Here is a 12,716-nt window from a genome sequence, read left to right as displayed (position 1 = left end):
ATGATCCTTTTATCTGCAACTCATGGGAGCCCTAAACACTAATTAGAAGCAACATGAGGCTGAGTCAGTTTCCAAGGTAATAAAGGAAGGAAATAGTATTTTAACAAAATGTGGCATCTTTGATATAAACAACATGCACACAAATAATACTAAATTGAAAAAGATGGCCCTAATCCTCTCAAAAGCCTGCGACAAGCAGTACATACCCTTACTCGAACCCCAAGTTCTGCTGCCCCAAATACCTTCCTACTACTATGTTTTTCCACTTCACTTGATAAACAGTTGGAACTCTAAACAGATTTAAAGAGAGGAAAATGGTTCATTTCAAACGGGGTTCTTTTCCTTATTCCAAAAGGACTTCCAGGAAATAAAGTCTTCAAATAAGACTTTAGTTTGCCAAATGCTAAGGAATTATTCACACCCTGTGAAATTACAACCCATTGTCCATCTGTCTTCACTTTTTCTTTTTAAGTTGCAAACACTTGGAAAAAGTGAAAATTCACAAACTTCAGCAATTTAAAAATTAGCTATGACTTTAAGGTTCAGTACTTTTATTTCTGAACAGGTGGTGGAGGCAGGCAAGAAAGAATAGGGAGCAGAGGCAAGGAAACAAATAGGAATATAAGAATAGGAATACAAGATTTTAAAAAAAGTATTTAGTCTAGCAATGATTTTTAACAGAAAATTAAAATTTCACTATGCAAAACTGTGATTTCATGAAATCATTCATAATCTGACTCAAATCTCATGGGCTCCTTTATTAACCTAGATTATTTTGTCTTGTTAAATATACCTCTGCAGGGCACAATCACATACAATCAATACGATTGGTAAATTACACAAGCTCTATCCCAAGCAAGTATGCATCAGTGTTAAAAAGTTATTTTAAAAACAAAAACAAAATAAAACAAAATAAAATCCACCCAAAAAGGTGATAATGACTGCAGAATGTCTCGGGGAGACTGGTATGAGCCTAAAGACCAAATTGACCATCGTCAGGGGAACAGGGCAGCTGGGGTGACGAGAGACCACACACAGGAAGAGGAATCTCACAACTGGAAATGTTTAAGTGGGTGAAAGGTTTTGTCCATTATCTTAATCCACTTTTCCACTGTTTTTGTTTCAAAAAGCCATAGATTCATCATAAAGTAAGATAATGAGGCCTATGGATCGATGAATAAAAAGGGGGGAAAAATTTTCCCCCAACTTCCTTTCATTCCCAGAAGGTGGGAAGAGAAGGAGAAAGGGGACAATGAAAACTTAGCCAATACACCTGTTAAAAGTAGTCCCCAGGGCTGTGTATTAGTTGAACAGAGGATGTAAAAATTAATAAACAAAAGTTTAAACTGCCTTCAAATTTGAGGAATATTTTACAGGGTGGTTCAGATATTACAGCAATAAGTGAATTTTTAAAATCAGGCAAAACAAAACAATCAGACAACCAATTATTCACCCAATAGTTTGTTTCCATCCTTTTCTTGATCCTTTCATGCACCAGCTGGGGCGGGGTAAGGGGCTACCTGACAGTTTCCAGTTATAAGATGACTCTCTGCGTGTACAGCCTGGAATGGATGCCAAAGACTTGTGAGCTCTGTCTACTTAGAGTTAAACAAAACAAAACAAACCCCAACCAACCAGAAACAGTGAGACCTCAACACAAGAAAATAACTCACCTCACGTTGTATGTAATATACTAACTCCACAGGATTTTGTTTTTCTAAATATACATTTTTGGACACAATATTGTCTTGAGGTTTAAGTTCTCTCTCTTGAGTTACTGTGCTTATTTTCTTGTGAAAATAGAAGTTATTACCCTAGGGATGTTTTGCTCAGGAATAAAGTTTAGGGGAAATTCAGTGTTTGCCTGAAAGTTCAGAGGCTCTGAAAACAAGGATTCCAGTGGTAGGTAAGTCCCTGTATCACAACAGGATTTCAAAAGGCTCTTTACCCAGTTGGTTCAGTGCAATATTGAAAATCCACCCAATTAGTAGAAGGTGTTACTTCTTTCTGGTGGTGGCAGTTTCCTATTCTTAACATAACTAGTATTACTTCCCAGTTATACTCTAATACATGTGAAGTATCTTTAGCAGTCAAAAAAATCTTAAAAAATAAATCTTAAGTTGGTGTTTACTATAATTAATAGTACCTTTTGACAAAAACAGCTTTTTCAAGTGACTCAGAAAGGTTGAATGAAGAATTAAAATATATATATTAACTGCAACCCGCCTACAACTCCCAATGTCATTTCAGCAGAAAAATTTCATAAAGCTGAGCTAAAACAAATAAATATAAAACTCACAGTTGCCCAAGGTAGAGAGAACGTGGACCGGCAAAGAGGCACACGGGTGAAATGACAGCAGCAGCAGTCTGCTTGCTTATCCAATCCTGAATGCTGAGTGACTGTTTTAGTTTAAGAGCTCTAATTTTTATCTAAAAGGACAGGCCGATTTTTCAGGAAGGGAACACTATAATAATGTAACACCAAATAAAAAATAAACAAAGTTGGATTCTAATAAAGTAAAAATCTAAGCAAGCACTGCAGTCAATTTACAGGCAGGTTATTAATTTCTCCTAAAAAGTAACCAGGCCTTTGCTTTTAATGAAATAGAAATCATTACAGGTGCTTTTTACAGATCGATTTTATGTATGAAACCTTTACTCAATCCTTTAAAATGAGCAAAAAGAGAGTGGAAGAAGGATGGTAAGACCTCCACCCATCACCATTTGTATACATGAAATAGCAACCACATACTCTTTAGTGAAAAGAACCTATTTTTCTTGGCATGTGATAATCTGACATATACAGCCCATAGTTAATAATTATGTCTCACCAGCCCATGACAACCACAGTGATAGGAGACTGTTCTTTAGGCACAAGTTAAAAAAAGCAAAAACACACAAGATGCTATCATGACAAATAGTCTCAGAAAGAAGGGAAGGGACCACTTACACATAATATTGTTAAAGATATTCCCTGATGAAAGAGAAACTGATGAATTTTCATTACTTTTACATTTTATAAGGCCAGCTAACTTACCAGTTAACTTTAGATAAATCTACTTACACAGTACAATCAACTCACAAATACTTAAAGGTTACACAATCAAAATGGCTACTATTTTTCCCAAACCGAAACAGAGTAAAGCACAAGTCTTTGGCTCTCCTTCAAAAAAAGAAAAAAACAAAAACACCCCAGCAGGTTACCATTCTGAACCAGACCTTTGTTTGCCTACCAGTAGGGCAAATACCACATTTGTGCATCACTGAGTAATAACACCATTAGAAAAGGCAACTTCACAGAAGTTATTGGCTAAGCGAATTCATTTGAATGCTCTGTTTTGAGGCAGCAAACTGTTACTGTTGCAGATTGGGGAGGGCAGTGGGTAAATCAAGGGAATTTGCAAGATAGAAAAGGGCCAGAAAATAAAAGAGAAAAACCACTTTCAGCTTCAACTCTGAAGGTCTATGGAAGGTCTGATGAAGTTATACATTCAAGGTAGCAAATGAGAATCATACCAATTTTATATCTTTTAGAAAAAGCAAAAGAATACATACATGGGAACAATAAGGTGAAGGGAAGGGAAATGGATGGGAGAAGGGACTCAGCCACATTAATGCTGTACCAGATAAATTGTGTACATTCTGAGTAGCTGAATATTTGTAGCTGGCATTAGAAATAGTGTCTTGTCATTTGAATAATGTTAGTAGAAACCTCTGCTATAACTAACTTTTGATTAGAAAAGTAACAAGAAATGGATCGTTGGTCACGTTAGTCTCTGTAAAATAACCAAGACAGGGCAAGCTACTGGACTTCTATTATGACAGTGTCTATCAGTAAGGCCAAAGAGCTACATATAAGTCAAGAAACTGAATCTAGATCTCTTATTCTCAGTTCTTCTACACTTTTCCAGAGACCCCTTAAAAAAAGAATAAGTCAAAGTACTTTTACATTCCTAGCTATAAAATTCTGGTCTTATTTGAACAGGAGTGAACACAGTGCTTATTATTCCCACCTTGGCCCTCTCAGAATTGTTCATGTTTATCTGAGATGTCCAAGTCTTGATTTTGAATTCAGTGAAAGCAAGTAGTCATTTTCAGAAAAAATTATTATTTTAGTAGGTAGAAAGCAAAAAAAACTGTATTTCCTATCTGAATGGTTTAATCTCGTTTCTAATGGCATAAATTTTAAAAGCTAAAAAAATCAATGCCTTTCATAGATTTTGACCAAAAAAAGGCAGTTCAACAGTCAAGTACTTTTGCCACTTTCCCTTACAGGCTCATATATCATAAAGTAAATCACAGAGAAAAGGAAAAAAGAACCCCAAATTTTGAGGCTTTATCCTAACACTGCTTATGGGCACTAGGAAAGCTATAAGAATATCCAGGAGGGAGGGCAGAATGACCTATTAAGGTATGTGGGCACATACATGGGCAATGTACTACGCCCCTGCTTTTCCATGCAGCCAGCTGGCCTTGAGAGTGTGGGACCTTAGAGAGGTACAGCGAGAATTAAGGCTGTAATTTAAGAGATCTTCCTACCCCGCCCCCAAATAAATATACCTTAAAAAGTGAAAAACTATTTTTAATCAATTCAAAACCGTGGCTTTCCTGGTTTTATTCAGAAAAGGAACACTGTATAAGTTAATCCCTGTTCCTGACTAGTTTGGAATATCAAAATGGTGATAGCTAGAATGACAGCATTTGAAGGACACGGAATAACAGAAGTTATCAGGCGTGGTAATAGATACCCCAATGGAATTTTACTTATTCTGAACTCTAACAAAATCAATATCCCTAAGAAGTTTCCTTCTAATACCAGAATCGTTTTGAGTTCCAAATTGAACAAATTGCTTCTAAAAGTTAGGAGTTATCTGACATGTCCAAAGGAGAAGTAAGGTCTGCCCAACTGTGCCCCAGAAGATTGCAGGCCACGCATGTTGCCTTTTATGGTTGTCTATACAGAAAGATGGAAAGTCTTGGGGCTCTGTCAGACACAGTTTCTCTCCTTCTCCCAAAAAACAATAAACACTTAAAGAATAAATATAAGAGGGTTTTAAGCAACAACAAAAAGAGCACAAAAGCAAGTGTATTAAAACAGGAAAATATGGATTTCAAATGAAAAATGCCTCATCTTCATTCAGTGCTTCTACCTCCCAATCAGTCATTTTATCGCAACAGCTGCGCTCATGCGAAAAAATCCTTAAAACATACCCAATATATATACAGATATAGCTATGTATATATGTATATATATATAATATATATATAAATTTTTATTTAAATAAAAAAGAAAGCTCGAATCCCAAGCCAATATGTGTATATCAAATCCTTGACCAGCCAGGTCTGTAGGGCATAATCAAATTCAATGTGAAATAGTATATAAACACGGTGCCTTGACTGGGCAAATTAAATAATCGCTACTCAAAAGAGTGTTCTGTTTGGACTCTCCTACTGGTAGGCAATGGCAGGACTGAATTACCCCCCTCCCCCCAATTTGTTTCAGTTAACATTATGATGGACACAGAGCTTAGACTGAGGTTGTTATGACCTCAGCAGGAGTTAAGGGTTAAGAAAATAAGAAACAAGAAAAATACAAACTCTTGCTTTTACCCAACCAAAGCAATGCAGTAACATTACATAACCAGTGCTTTCTGTTTTAGTAGTATAATCCAGAAAAGGAAATTATAAAAAATCAGGCAAACAGAGGGATGGGGAGAGTGACTATATCCAATAATCCCCACCTAGCATGGTTTATAGGGTCTTAGTTCAGTACAGACATGGGCCATCAGAATATGTGCAGCAGAACTAACCAAATTCTTCTTTATTCTTTATAACATTTTCATGAAGAATCTTTTTAGTATTGTAATGCCAAGTCTATGGAAATTAACCTCTAGGTACTTCTACCTACTTGTGCTAATGATTCTGAACAGCAACAACTGATCAATTCACAAACTATTCTCAGGATCCAGGCAAACCTCTGAAAGCCAGGGGCACCAGTATTTAGGGATTTTATTTTGTATTTTTGGGTTTTGAGGGTAAAATAAAAGAATTCAGTAAAATAATGTAGCTCTGTCCATTTTAACTTCAAATCAAGTGTTGCAGTTTTAAAACATGGTTGATTGTGCTGTGCTGGATTTTTAGCATTCTCTAATTTCACCCAAAGTTCAATTTAGAAACTTTGGTCCAAATTTCCAACCATCAGCTCAAAGTAGGGTCATACACTAACCAAGTATTTCCAGTGCTGATAATTAGAGTTCATTCTTAAAATAATCTCCATACAAATCTAGCCAACAATCTAAACACTGGCTCTGCTTTCAGATTACATTAAGAGAATGAAAGGATTCCATAACATGGACATGAGGACTTCAAAAATTGTCTGGCAATTATCTCTGAAAAGTTAAAAACAAAACAAGAAATAAAACCCCCTGAACAAAAATACGTTTAAATAACATAGGAAACATACTTAACACATGAAGGCAGTGACCCAGACAGGAAAGGATAATCATGGCTTCCAAATGACAGCTCTCAGAAACCTTGGTTTGCTGCACATTTTCTAACTGGTCTGTTACTGTCTTTTTGTTTATCAAGCACCAGAGGATTCTCAGAAAGGCCGGTGCTTTTTGTCTGTTTTAATTTATGGGGTTTAGAGTGGGAGAGGATTGCAAAGCAGGAATTATACACTGGGTATGTAATAATACCAAAATACAAGAAAAACCTACTTCATTAAGATCATACAATTAATCAAACAGAGTGTATATATAATATCTTCTTTTTTTTAAAGCCCTGGATCCAAGGCGTCCAAAGTTATTAAAATAAAGTTCATTCACAGAACAAAAACAAATTTAATCTGAATTGCTTGCAGATACTGCTAATTTCCTTTTTCTTTTTCCTTTTTTTAAATTAAAAAATGCATTGATGTGATCTATGTGCAGGGTTTGTTTTTAGTAGTGGTGTTTGCGCACATTGCCTCCGGTGCTTTCCCTGGACTTCTCTGACCACTCTCAGAGAAGAAGTTTAGAAGTTATCGTTCTGCTATCCCTACGTCCCACAAATTGATTCGGAGCAGAAGATAGAAGTCTGACTCCTCATATTTTAGGGAGCAGAACTGGGTGTAACTCCTGATCTCTGGGAGTCATTGTTGTCTCCTCCTCCCTCAGGGTCCTCTGATAGGTTCAGAGAACTGGTCTTGTTTGATAGGAGGCTGATATTCTCTTGTGTCAAGGCTGATCCATTCGGTACATCACTGTTAACATTAAAAAAAAAAAAAAGAGTTGGAATTTTTAAATAGGAGATAAAATGATTATTTAGTAGAATAAAATCAACAGAACAGTTCTTTCAGTAGTATGGAGACTAGGAATGGCTTTCAAACTTTAATCTACAGCTCTATATCCATGCTTTAGCACAAAGGGTCTCAAACTAAGGCTAGCTGCTGCCAGTTTTTGTAAATAAAGTTTCATTGAAACACAGCCTGCCTGTTTGTTTACATAGTGTCTATGGCTGCTTTACACTATAATGGCAGAACTGAGAGTTTTGACAGAGACTATAAAACACATAATTTTAAATATTTACAATATGGCCTTTAAGAAAAATAATGCATGGGTTTAAATAGCCAAACCCTAAGCGTGAAAGCAACAGGGCATTAGCAGTTATCTATATATGTAAAAGCCTAAGCGACCATTACGACTGGTCAACTGCTCGACCGACCAGTCAACCAGTTGCTATGATGACGCACTGACTACCAGGAGGCAGATGCTCAACGGAGGAGCTGCCCCCTTGGTGGTCAGTGTGCTCCCACAGTCAACCTCCCGCAGCCGGCCAACCTCCTGTGGTCCCTCACCCTGGCCAGATGGCCCCGATCGGCCCAGATCGCCGGCCAGGCTGAGGGACCCCACCAGTGCACGAATTTGTGCACTGGGTTTGTAGTTGTTATATATTACTAGAGGCCCGGTGTATGAAAATTCATGCACTGGAGCGGGGGGATCCCTCAGCCAGGCTTGCCCCCTCTCACAGTCTGGGAGCCCTCAGGGGCGGGAGGCGACCCAGCAATCAGGGGAAGGCGACGCCCCATCACACCTCTGCTGCTGCCACTGCTGGCAGCGCAAGCCTTGGCTGGCCCTGGTTACCTGAGCCTCAGGTGGCTCTGGGCAGCTGGGCAGCCACCATCCAAGGCTTGCCTGCGCCTCTGGCCACCTTGGGCGGCTGGGGGGACTCCAGAGGCAGGCGCCTGCCACCCCAGCAGGGCTGAGGGGACTGGGAGCCGCCATCTTGTGGCTGTTGGTGCTGCCATCTTAAAAGGGCAGGGCAGTCAATTAGCATATTACCTCCTTATTGGCTGTGGGTGCCACCATCTTTGCAATGGTGTGAGAGTCAATTAGCATATTCCCTCTTTATTAGATAGGATCATGAGGGCAACTCAGGACTATAATCAAAAGTCTCAAAATGTTGCCGAAACCGGTTTGGCTCAGTGGATAGAGCGTTGGCCTGCGGACTGAAGGGTCCCCGGTTCGATTCCGGTCAAGGGCATGTACCTTGGTTGCAGGCACATCCCCAGTGGGAGGTGTGCAGGAGGCAGCTGATCGATGTTTCTCTCTCATCGATGTTTCTAGCTTTCTATCCCTCTCCTTTCCTCTATGTAAAATACCAATAAAATATATTAAAAAAAAAAAAAAAGTCTCAAAATGTTCTAAGGAAATACTTAAAGATGTACAAAGAATTAACTTCAATATTGTTTACTGCAGGGTGGTTCACAATATCTGATAGGTATCCTTCCAAACCTTTAGAAGAATTATTAGATGACATGGAATAGAACAAAGTAAAAATCAGGGAGATGAAATGGTGGGTGGGTTTTGAAAGAGGTTAAATGCCCACACTTCTTTAAAAAGACTAGATAGGTATACATCAAAATGTAAACACTGGTTTCAAATAAGTTAAAAAGCAAGGGAAAGAAGGAAATGTAACCAGAAAATTTCCATTAAGTCTTAACAGATAATTCAGTTTTGGATCTGTTCTAAAATAAAATTTTAAACTCCTAAATTTATGTGAAAATATTCTTTCTCAATGTATACAGAATAATGACACTAAAAATCAAATCATATTTCTAAGGGTATTTCTGTCATGACTGTGTAATATATGACTATGCAAATGACTCTTTCTTTACCTGAATGTCAATGTAAGGTCCTCGGTTGGAACCTTAGTTTGTGGTTCTGGTTGTCCATTTTCTGTTTGCTTACTTGTATTCAATTTGCTTTTCATATCCAGAGAACACTGGTTCTCCTTTGAAAGAGAAGGAAATAAATTCAATTAGCTTCTATTTAATGGTGGTAATGGAAAAGAGATCAAACACAGATAATACAAACTGATGATCCAGAATCATAGTTTTGTAAAATGACTAAAGAAACAGGCAGACTAAAAGAGAGACATACACAATAGAGTACAATCCACTTGTTCACTACCCAAGCTGAACAATAAGGGGGAGAATGCCTCAAGTTAACATGGGAATATCTCACATAAATGAGGACTTAGAAAAAGCAAGCCAAATATAATATCTATCTATAATCTAATTAATGAAAACAGAAAAACTACGCCATTTATTTGCTTAGAAAAAAATGTGAAAGCTACACAACAACAAAGTCAGTTACATGCAACCTGGGGGACTGGTTCAATCCCCTAAGATTCAAAATTTACCGAAATGAATGTTAGTGCCCTATGAAGCAAAGCCCAAGCACATCCATGGATATAATGCCACAGGAAAGAGTGTGAAGATTGCATCACATAAGAAAAGCCAGCTCATCAATAACAAGGGCTATGAAAACTAGAATGCTATTTGGTAACACGTAGTACATCTTTATATAACATGACGATATCAGCAAAATCATAAACACCACACTCCCACTGCTTCCCTAATCAGTATGTTTAACAGAAATGTAATAACTTCCAACTATCTACCTTGCTTTCCCTAAACGTTTTTTTGTAATGCAGAATTCCAACACAAGGAACACAGTCAAATCAAAAAGGCATGATGATGAAAGCCCATCTTCATGAGACTTATTCTAAGCATTTATCACTCCTTGGAGTGCCTTGGGGTGATGATTCTATAGTTCTGGGTGATTCTACAACTCTAGAGCTATGAGTTCCTTGACGGAGGTTTTCCTTTCACCTTCCCTCTCGTTTCCCACCGCAACACTCACCAAACTCAGTTCCCGGGTTCTCTTCCCGATTTCCCTTTCCACCTGGTGCAGTTCCAAGCTCAACTGCTCACTTGAGATCATTCCAGGCCATTTTGGAGGTGGTGGTGGCGGCTGTGACTGGGCTGCCAGGGTGTTCACCTCCCTCTGCAACACCAGCCTGTTACTAACAGCCTAGTGCATGAAGCCAAGCACATACACAATTCAACACATTTCACACCATGCACAGAATGGCCAGGCCCGATTTCAGACCACAGCCATAAGCAGCTTATCACTCAGGTAGTTGCAATGAAAATGGTGTAACTGTAAGATACTGTCTCCTTCTTTGAGTACCATTTGAAAATAAAAACATAGAGGATTTAAACTTAGTGAATAGTAATTTGATCTTAGGTATAAGTAGCTCTTTAAAGAAGTCAACATTAAATGTACATTCTTCCCCCTTTTTATTGAAATTTCTCTGAAGTAAATCTTGTAATTTCAATGAAATCTCATTAATGGCAAGAAGGACCTTTACCCACAGTTGAGTTAAATATATGACAAACTTCCAAATGATTGTGATATTCTTTTGGGACCAAAAATGGGTCTAGAAATTTCAACTAAGATAAAACCATAAATCAGCAGCAATACTGAATTCGGAGTCTGAAGACCTGGGCTCATGTTTCAATCTCTGTAAAACTAAAAATCTTCAACCAAAAGAGGGTAATAATAACATCTGCCTAACATACCTGTCAGGGACATTGAATGAATCAAATAACATGTGATAATAATTTATAAACTAAAAGAACTGTATTGATGAAGGTGCTATTATTATACAGAAGCTTTTTTTTTTTTCAGAGACTATTTTTAAAAGTCAAAATCTAAGCTTCTATTTTTTAAATATGTATAAATAAATGCTGGGACTTAAAGAATATAAGACAAATTTTTAAAAGTTAAAGAAATATAAGAAATTAAAAATCAATTTTAAGTTAAAGCACATGCTGATAAATATCTATTGTGAAAATTTAGATAACCTGTCTTATCCTCAGGTAATAAAATGATAATTTTCGCACTGTCCCAGAACTAAACTCGAAGTGCTTCAATTCTTTGAAAAAAGGACACCTATGTACTAGTAACTGTTAAAATAGTACTTCAAAAGATCCTCCTTCTAAAACCTTGGAGCACTCTTCAAAAACTGGAGTAAAACAATATCTATAGGCTGGTACCTCTAGTCCACGTAGCTGAGTCTGTTGGCTAATTTGATGGTTTAGCTGCTGCAATTCTAGTCGTAGCTGTTCCCTGTCAGCAGATGGAAGGGGTTTGCCATGACTGGCCACTTCTGACATGGATATTCTCTCCCTTTGGTGGGAAAGAAAGCATGGAACAAATTATAATGTTTATTTTTTAAAAATACTGACTAGAAAACAAAATAAGAGAAGTTGAATAATTTTAAAGGTTTGTAAAAGTAAAAAGAATGACTCATACCTCTCACTGAAGTGTCCCTGAGAAGGTATGTTTTGATGAGGTGAGTAGGGAGAGCCTCCCCAGCCACCATGGGTTCCATATGGACTGTAATCTGTAAGAGAGGAGTAATTCACTGTAAAGCAACACAATCCACAGATTTGATTCTCCTGGGGCAGTCATGGTCTAAAAGGCACAGGCATGGTATGTACACAGCTATCTGGAAAGATGTCTCCCAGTACAGTAACAGGGCACTGATGTCTGTTTTTCCCCGAATGAAACATCAGTCTTTGTAATTTCTTCTTTTTGTTTCAATTTTTAAAAAATGAGAATGCATTATTTTAATAAAGAGTAATGAAGCTGTTAAAAAAACTAGGCAATCTTCATATAAGACATTTAATTTTAGTTTATACCCCTAGAATTGCCTGGGTTATAATTACCTTCCTACAGGGATAATTCTGAGGAAAAGTTTAAAGACAGACTGTCTTGGAAGATTATGGGAAGCACTGACAGTAAGAGAGTAGTAGGGAGGGTTTTGGGGGGAGGTGGGGGTCATGTCTGTGAACCCTCTAGATGAGATTACCCCGGAGGTTCTTACCTGAAATGTTAATAGATTTTGTGGGAGCTCCCTGAGGTGCCATAGCCTGCATTGGGCCAGCACCCTGATATATTGTTTTGGAAGTTCGAGAGATGGCACCAAACCGAGATACTGTTGGTCGGTCTCCAAATGGGATGAGGTCATCATCACTGGTTTCTGTTGCTCTTCTCTGATGATCCAACCGCTGGTCTCTCATTCCTTTACTCTCCACATTCTGATAAGTAAAATGAGAAATCCACCCCACACTTAGGTCTCTAACATAATTTCCTCTAGCACTGTAATTAGGTTGAAAAAGAGTATAACATCCTTACTGGTAAGATTAAAATCATTAGTTGCCTTTGGTTAGTTGTCATATAAAACATCACTTTTTAAACCTTTGACTATTCCACAATATATTTTACTAGAGGCCGGATTCGTGCACCAGTGGGGTCCCTTGGCCTGGCCTGCGAGGGATCGGACCAAAACCGGGGTCCCAGATTGCGAGAGGGCGGTTCTCG

At 38.0% G+C, this 12,716-nt stretch overlaps 1 protein-coding gene across 4 annotated transcripts in view; it reads right to left on the bottom strand.

Moving 5' to 3' along the window:
- Positions 1-6,024: 6,024 nt before the first annotated feature.
- The window catches only part of RC3H1 (ring finger and CCCH-type domains 1), a 58,181-nt gene continuing 51,489 nt past the window's right edge, over positions 6,025-12,716 (bottom strand). For 2 of the 4 annotated variants that reach the window (XM_080647954.1, XM_080647953.1), the window contains exons 15-20: positions 12,220-12,433; positions 11,646-11,736; positions 11,387-11,519; positions 10,188-10,358; positions 9,158-9,273; positions 6,025-7,243 (exon numbers count right to left, since the gene is read on the bottom strand). In XM_080647954.1, coding sequence (XP_080504080.1) covers positions 7,093-7,243; positions 9,158-9,273; positions 10,188-10,358; positions 11,387-11,519; positions 11,646-11,736; positions 12,220-12,433 — 876 coding nt within the window. In that variant the 3' untranslated portion in view covers positions 6,025-7,092. The remainder of the gene's footprint in view (positions 7,244-9,157; positions 9,274-10,187; positions 10,359-11,386; positions 11,520-11,645; positions 11,737-12,219; positions 12,434-12,716) is intronic. The other 2 variants (XM_080647955.1, XM_080647956.1) reach the window with 1 other exon arrangement.

The sequence above is a fragment of the Plecotus auritus genome, assembly GCF_963455305.1.
Source record: "Plecotus auritus genome assembly, chromosome: 12".
NCBI classification, from domain to species: domain Eukaryota; kingdom Metazoa; phylum Chordata; class Mammalia; order Chiroptera; family Vespertilionidae; genus Plecotus; species Plecotus auritus.
The sequence above is the reverse complement of the archived record's forward strand: the minus strand, read 5'-3'. Positions and strand labels throughout refer to the sequence as shown.